Here is an 8,785-nt window from a genome sequence, read left to right as displayed (position 1 = left end):
GATGGGTATTTGTATTTGGGTAAGTTTTGTGTGATTTTATTAATTATTTTAATTTAGAAAATCTTTTGGTTCATTTTCCATATTTTGAGTGTTTTCAATAATGTCAAAAAGTCATTTTATTTATAAAATTTTCCTTGTTTTCAAAATCTCATTTTTGAAAATAATATACCAAATACGTTTTGAGTGATTTTGAAAATTGAAAACTGAAAATGACCTCAAAATGACAAACCAAACGAGCTCTAAACATCTTTGAAGCATCTCCAAAAAAAACTCTTTAAATATAATATGCTCTTTATTTTAAATAATTAACATTTAAAATCACACTCTAAGAGATTCTTTAAATTTACATTTGAATTTAGAACTGAGTTTGGCTCTTTAAATTTAGAGAATCAAACTCACTCTCTATAATTAAATATATTCAATAGTGTTTCAATTTTTAATGTAGGAAAATAATAAAATAATTTAAAGAAAAATTAGTTAAAATAAAAGATAAAGAAAAATAATAAATATTTTTTTGGAGTAGTAGAACTAAATGTTAAACAAAAAGAGTTTGTTGGAATGTTTCAAAATTTTAACTCTCTAAATTTATAGACGTTCTCCAAATGATAGAATTTGCTCTTTAAAAATAGAGGGTCTTTTGAAAAATACTCTTACCTTTTCAAGTGGGGAGTTTTGCTCTAAAAAATAAGACATGTTTTGGATTTATTAGTCAAAGCACATTTGAAATATTTAGGGAAATTGAATTCTGATATAAGTGTGGTGGAAGTAGTCAATGGTGAGTTTTGCTCTAAAAAATAAGACATGTTTTGGATTTATTAGTCAAAGCACATTTGAAATATTTAGGGAAATTGAATTCTGAAATAAGTGTGGTGGAAGTAGTCAATGGTGAGTCAAACTGCATTTGAAATGATACTTGTTTAGTTGTTTGTAAGAGGTGATAAAGAGTCGAAACAAGTTACCTTTGGTATCTGTCATCAGACTCAACTCGTGTTTTAGACGAGTTCGAGCTTGGCCCTACTCATATATATACAAATGCAATACACGTTCACGACTTATAGTACAACTTGATTATTTAACAATAGTGTTCTAATATACATGAATAACATAGGATCTCCTCTTATAGATAAACTCAAAAAAATATTGGGAGGCTCATTACTTCAACTAGTCCCCATGTTCCATGAATGGATCTCATCTTTGTCTCAGTAAAGCCTTTCAATGGCATGTTTCGGATCTTAAAGTGTCTAGGGTTGGGCTAGGAGGATCTCTTCTCGAGCCTTTAGTGAGTTATAGACAGAGTTCATATATATATACACGCCACAATTTTGTACAAATGTACCATATTTACAAAATGCAAAAATACTATAAATTCGGTTGTTTTATAAATTTTCCTAAAATAAAACCAGATAGAATTTATTAAAAAATTAAATATATTCTCACCACTTTTTTGCCTTTTTTTTCCTTTTTTAATAAGGAGTAGGACACATATTTTAATTAATAACCTTTATCATTGTCATGCTTACATCCCCAAAATTTTTTATAGCATTATTTACTCAACCTTCTATTAATTTATACATCACTGCTCTAACTTACAATTCTGTCCAAAAATTTTGTTAGCATACTCCAAATTGAGGGACATGTATTTAGGAGTAACTTTGTATTTGTTATTTTTTTACGCTTATTTAAGAATATCAGTGGCAAACGAGTCCCCTTACACCCAATTAATGAAACTTTTAGATTAAAACTATTAGAATCAGACGTGATACTTAGTGAAAACGTAAAAAAATACATAAATTCGAGACAAACACGATTCGAAGAGCTCAAAAACAATGAGTACCATACTTGAGATATTTTTGTGTTTAGATTTTTATAAAACGTCATTTCATAGCTAGAAAAATATTATGAAGATCCAAGGGGAAAGCCAAACTATTGACTTCACGTGGGATGTTTGGCGTTAAGTTCCTTGGCCGGCGCATATTAATATTTATGCCTATAAACAAATTTTATGGGATTCTCCTCCAAATGAATGATCAGACGTTAGACTCAAAGAAAAATACTATATATAGATTTAGTCCCTGTTTATTTCTATTCTTTTTTCATTAAAATAAAAAATATAATCTTTATCGATCACATCAATCCATCAAATTTGAATTTCTATCTCTTATCTGGGACCCGTAATAATTATATTTTTTATTCTCATTCTTACAAAAATGAAAAACAAACGGGGCCTTAATTAGGCCTATTAATGAAACAAATTTCTCTTCTAATTAACACCCAAACAAATTTTTAAACAACACAATTATTATTGTATAAATCTCTTTTATGGTAAGTTCATGTCTAAGCCTCATTCTTTAAAAACTCCTTTTTTTTAAAGGAGAAAATTAATTTTCAATTTAGAACTTAAAATTTTTTCAATTTTTTAATCATATATTCACCAAAAAATTACTGTTACTAAGCTCATTTTCATTAAAATGGGGCTCAAATATTACCTAAATCTTGATTGTAAGGAACTCGTATATATGATCCAAAAACAATTTTCTAAGTTAAACACGAAGAAATAAGAAATGAAGAGAAAAATAAAGAGAAAATTTTAACTTTGTTCAAATACCACAACTCGTGCTCGACAATGGTTACGAACGACAAGAAAAATCTTGAAACCAAAAAATATTTAATCAGCACATTTTCTCCAATATAGAAGAGAAGTTTCTTTTTGGGTTAATATATTGTTATTTTTATAGATAAAATGTTTAAAACTTTTACTTTTAAATTATTTTTTTAGATTTTAAGCAAAAAAATCAAGAAATTTTAGAAAATCTTGTAGAATCACAAAAAATTTACTGGAAAATTATAGAACACTAGTCTTTTCAATAACCAAATTCTCAACTTTGATTGAAAACGATGAGAAATTTTTTTAATGCAATAAAAGTTGTATCAATTCATTTGAAATTAACAAAAATTAGGCAATCATCTTTCATAAAACTCAGAAAATCTTGTTTTCACAAAATCTTCCTAAGACTCAAATCATATCAAAAACTTATCAAAACATTTTAAATATCCAATATTTTTTACTTATTTTGCGTTACACATCATTTTCCACACAAAACAGTAAAATTGGGGTCCCTAATCCATTAGAGTTGGCGAATATGCTTTTACAGTCCAGACAACCCCACCACTTTGTACTGTGAATTCTCTCTGTCTTCTCATCTTTAGCCTTTCACGGGGGCGACAAAATCTTCTAACTTCGAGGGAATTTTTTATTTCTTGCTTGGATTTATTATTTTCATTTTGGGTGGCCAAAGAAAACATAAAAAATCTGCATACATGTGGTCTTTTTTCTTTTGTTGTCATCTGCAAAAAAAATATCCTAAAATTATCTTGTTTGTTAATATTTCACCTGCTCTTCCACAATTATTTTATGGTTCTGTTTTTTCTCCCCCAAATGTCCCATTTCTTGAACTTTCTGTGCGTTTTCTGGATGAGTGTTGGGGGCTGTTTTAATTAGTGTTTAGAAGGTTTGTTTGGTTCAAACTCTTAAGACCCTTCTTTGAATCCAATATTCCTAACTTTTTGTGCATTTTATTACTCATTATTACTTCACTTTTGTGATAGTGGCTTTTCATACCGAATTGAATTTACACTTCTGCACTTGGTTTGGGCACTGACTTTGCTTTGATCCTCTTGAATGGTTCTTGGAGTTAAAATTTCTTAATTTTTGATAGAATTATATATTATTGCTGAAAGTTCTTAAATTCTGCTACAATTGTGTTGAGTTATCGGAGTTATTTTGCCAATGCCTCCTACATACTTCCCTTTGAGATGGGAGAGTATTGGAGATCAATGGTGGTTTGCATCTCCCATTGATTGGGCAGCTGCCAATGGACATTATGATTTAGTCAGGGAACTTCTTCACCTTGACACAAATCTGCTCATTAAACTCAGTTCTTTACGCAGAATTCGTCGTCTTGAATCCGTGTGGGACAATGAAGAACAGTTTAATGATGTTGCTAAATGCCGGTCTCAAGTCGCGCAAAAGCTCTTACAAGAATGTGAAACCAAGAAAGGACATAATTCTCTAATCAGGGCTGGCTATGGGGGTTGGCTTTTATACACTGCTGCATCAGCAGGGGATGTGATATTCGTTAAAGAATTGTTGGATAAAGACCCCCTCTTGGTATTTGGAGAAGGGGAATATGGTGTTACCGATATATTTTACGCGGCTGCTAGAAGCAAGAATTCCGAGGTTTTTAGACTGGTGTTCGATCATGCCATATTGAGAACTTATTCCCGTACCACTAAAGGGGAAAACGAGGAAGTTTCTTCGGCTTTCAAGAGTGAAATGGTTAATAGAGCTGTCCATGCTGCAGCTAGAGGAGGAAATATGGAGATCTTGAGAGAATTTTGTAAGGATGAATCTGATGTTTTGGCGTACAGAGATGCCCAGGGATCCATAGTATTACATACAGCTTCTGGCATTGGGCAGGTTGAGGTAAATATTAGTTTCTTTTTCTTCTTTTGCTACTTAAGTTTCTCGATTGACAGTCAGATCAGGTGAACCTGCATTTTCAGTTAGAAGCTCTTAAATTCTACGCAATAGACCATATAGGACTTAAATATGTTAATATTAGATTTGACTTTCCTCTAGCACTATTACTAGCTTCATGTGGCCAGCTCATTTGAGAACTGTATGTCTTGTGATTAAATGGTGTCTTCCTCTATTTTGAAGTTAAAATTTAAGGTTGTGTTAATTTTTGTTCATTTTAACTCCTTATTTATCTGTCAGTAAGAATTAGAATTTCAGCCAAGTGAGTTGATTCACATCTGATAAGAAAATAAAGAATTTAAGAGAAAGAAGAAAAGGAATGATGTTAAAATGAGAAATTTTCCTTTTCATCATAATTGGCAATATGACTGAGTTGTACTTGATGTTTAATTGCAGTGACGAGCTGTGAGATTTCTGAGTCGTTTACTGTTGTTTACCAGTTGTTTGTTATAAAATATCATGTAACCGAAAAATTTAATATCGCAATTCATTATAAGGGTTTAGACTCTAGTAGATCTGCATGTTGTGTATATGGCGCATGTTTGGTTAAGCTTAAGAAAAGGTGAAAGTACCTCTTTGGAAAGTAAGTGAAGCACCCCCCCGGGGGGGGGGGCCCTCCCCACCCCTCTGAAAACAGTAACTTCTAAATGTAAAAATGTTTAGTTTAACCTTAGCCAGACATGCTCCAGTCTTCTTGATTTTTTAGTTTTTACCAAGTTAATCGAAGGATAGTATGTCAATGTACTTTAACATACAATTTTCTGAGTGCATCATTAAAATGACTATTTTTATTTCAATATTCTAGTATCCACATTAAAATTTCGCATCTAATGTTGCATTTATTTCTTTTTGGACCATGTAGGTAGTTAAAAATTTATTATCGTCCTTTGACATCATCAACACCACGGACAATCAAGGTAACACAGCATTAATTGTGGCTGCTTACCGTGGTCATGTAGATGTAGTAAAGATCCTTATATGTACGTCTCCTTCATGCGCATCCCTAACAAACAACTATGGAGATACTTTTCTGCACATGGCAGTGGCTGGCTTCCGAACCCCTGGATTCCGAAGATTGGACCAACAGATAGAGCTCATGAAGCAATTGGTTGGTGGGAAAATTGTAAATATAGAAGACATTGTCAATGTTAAGAATAATGATGGTAGAACTGCCCTTCACACGGCTGTAATTGAGAACATTCAATCTGACATTGTGGAACTTCTTATGTCGGTGCATTATGTAAACTTAAATATTCGTGATGCGGATGGAAATACTCCTCTCGATCTCCTCAAGAAAAGACCGAAATCGGCTTCTTCAGAGATTTTAATCAAGCGGCTGATATCAGCTGGAGGAATCTCGAATTGTCAAGATCAAATGACTAGAAGTGTTCTTGCTTCCCATCTGAGGATGCAGGGGATTGGAGGCAGTCCAGGGACATCTTTCAGAATCCCGGATACCGAGATATATTTGTATTCTGGAATTGGGAACGCATCTGATGTTAGTTGTGAATTGACAAGCGAGTACGCTTCGTGCTCGGGTGAACTGAATCGCTTTGATTCGCCTGCTATGTCAAGCTCAACTAATAAGAAGAAATTTGATTCTGTTAATAATGCTGCTGGGCGTCTCAAGATTCTTCTTCGTTGGTCAGGGAAGAAAGAGAGAAAAGAAGAAATCACCGAGATGGAAGACAATAATTCTGTAGAATCATTCAGAACCTGTTCAAGTTTCAAAAACAGCCCAATTCCACTTAGGCAGAAGTTTTCAAGAAAATCCTCTCCGCCAAACAACAAGAGAGTACTTGCAACCAGAAGTAGCCTTCCGAGTCCATCCACTAAAGAGAGATTTGCTGCAGAGTTATCACACGGCGTTGTGAAAATGATGCCACACTCGTACTTTGGATCACCTTCAACTCCTTTCTCCGAATCATCTTGGTCGTCTGCTGTATCTGCTCATAAAGAGAAGGGCGTGGATCTCGACAGTGCTGGTGCGGGACCCTCTAGCCTGAATCAATCCCCAAAAATTCGGGAGTCGAAAACGAAGCACAGACACTCCTCCTTCAACACGAGGCTGATGAATCACTACTTCTGTTTTGGTTCTCAAGGCCTTGCTGTGGATAATCAGAATCATAAAAGGCTTGCTGTGTAATGAATTAACTCTCTTTAAATTTTGGACATATCCCTCAATCTGTAAATAATTTCCTACTTTTGTTGTTTATTTGTCCAATTTCTTCGTCTACTTCACATGAGACATTGATTGATTAAGAAAAGCATGTGTGTTTAAACATAAGAGGTAAAGTGATTGGCACGTAATACATGTGCTAATTCCTGATTATGCTTTGATTCAAGGATACCTGTCGTCCAGATTATTTGTAAGATACCTTTGGTCGCGTCACAGGATAAGCAAAGGCCATCATAGCTGCATCAAGTGTTGACTTGTCAAGTTTATGTTGATCGTTTTGAGATTATTGTTAGTTGTTTCGTAACGTGGTATTCAAGTTAGTGGTGTCAAAACATATCAGGTCGTTCAAATTTTAGCGGGCCTAAAACTGGTCTCGGAGTTGAGTAGGGTTGCCGGTGATGGGCCTAACAGTGGGCCAAGCTTGCTTTACTGAGTATTGATGGGCTTTGTAGAGGCCCACGACCAGCATGGACCAAGCATGTTACTATTTCTTATTTGCATCCAATAATAGACGTTTTAGCACACGTGTTATCTTAAGAACTAAATATAAGTTACAACTTACAATTAAATTACATTATTAGAGGTGTCAAATATTAGGAGCCCATTTGATACCTCTTTTTTTGGAAAATTGCATTTCGAAATAATGTTTCGATATAGAATGTGTAGCTGAAAATGAAGAAAAATTTTGAATTTGCGTATAATATTATTTTATTGAAGAATGTGTAGTTGAAAAGAAGAGAAAATGTACTTCCAAAAAAAAATAGGAATCAAACAAGACCTAAAGTTTAAATATAACAATTATTTTGTTCAAATTGAACATATATAATTTTGTTATAAAAATAAATCGGACTCATCAGATAATATTGTTGCCAAGTTTTATATAATTCAAAGGAATAGCACCGGTTCGAATTTTTACAATTTTACTTGCATTAAAACTAGATGAAATCTAACAAATAAATTTTTGTTAAAAAATTACCAACTTTAAGCAAGTGCTGCAATGGTTAAGTTTGTAATTCCTCTCACATAAGGTCATGAGTTCGAGATCCCTTAGGTCCCCTTCCTGTTGCTTTTTGGTAAAAGGTGTAGAATAAAAATATTTCAGAATAAATGTTCAGGTACGGAAACTCGAACTTGCAACTTCCAATTTATGCATGCGGGCTCTAACCACATGAGGTAAAAGGCATGTTTGAGTATAAAATGACTTACCAGTTATATAACCTAAAAATTTAACATATCTTCAACAGAAAAAGTGCTCCCGACGGATCCAGCACGGGCGATCGCTGGGGCTCGCCAAGTGTTGGATCCACCACTGATGGGACACCGACTTGCCCATCGGACTCGAATGAGGCGATAAGGTTTGATTTTTTCATTTTACTATAACGGATTTTAGTGGTTGTTTTTAAAAAAAAAAAAAAAAAAAAAAAAAAAAAAAAAAAATAATAATAATAATAATAATATTCTACATGGGGCACGAGGGCACACCTAACTTGGCTGTCCTTGCATGGGGGCGGGAAGGAATAAGGATTAAAAATATTTTCAAGTTTCGTCTCATTTACTTATTTATTTATTAATATTATTTTTATTTTTATTTTTGCAAATGTTATTGAATTTAAAAAAATAAAAAGGAAGATTCGGGACGAAGATTATGTTCCCATCCTCGTCCGAATTTTTGGATGGGGGCAGTGCACATTCAAAATATTATGTCATCCCTATTTCTAAGTTTTCTTAAAAAGCTCCACTGTTGATGGAACAGTAAAATATAGAAGAAAATGACTTCATTTTTGTCTATATATTTTTCCTATTTTTCACTGTTGAAGTTCTTTTTTTCCATCTTTCTTTCTCTTCTTTAGCTCACATCCATCCCGATTTTTGCTTCTTATTTTTGGCGACCATACTAGTCAACCATACTCCTTATTTTCAGGTACAACAATTTCTATTGATTGATTTACTCAAGGCAGATGAAGAGGTGTGTGAATTTAAATATCTCTTTTTACTTCCCTTTCTTCTAGAAAAAAAAATTGCTGGCTGTAATGATTAGTAGTGTTTTCTTCGTAAATTTTTTATGGAAT

The 8,785-nt window shown here is 33.3% G+C and overlaps 1 protein-coding gene across 1 annotated transcript; it reads left to right on the top strand.

The window, feature by feature from the left end:
* Window positions 1-3,187: 3,187 nt before the first annotated feature.
* LOC111403370 (ankyrin repeat and sterile alpha motif domain-containing protein 1B-like) lies at window positions 3,188-6,778 on the top strand. The gene is made up of 2 exons (XM_023031856.1): window positions 3,188-4,483; window positions 5,400-6,778. Exons 1-2 carry the CDS (start codon window positions 3,788-3,790, stop codon window positions 6,681-6,683), a joined length of 1,980 nt encoding a protein of 659 aa, XP_022887624.1. The 5' UTR covers window positions 3,188-3,787; the 3' UTR covers window positions 6,684-6,778.
* The last annotated feature ends 2,007 nt before the right edge of the window (window positions 6,779-8,785 follow it).

The sequence above is a fragment of the Olea europaea genome, chromosome 11 (genome assembly GCF_002742605.1).
Source record: "Olea europaea var. sylvestris chromosome 11, O_europaea_v1, whole genome shotgun sequence".
Taxonomy (NCBI): Eukaryota; Viridiplantae; Streptophyta; class Magnoliopsida; order Lamiales; family Oleaceae; genus Olea; species Olea europaea.
The sequence above is the reverse complement of the archived record's forward strand: the minus strand, read 5'-3'. Positions and strand labels throughout refer to the sequence as shown.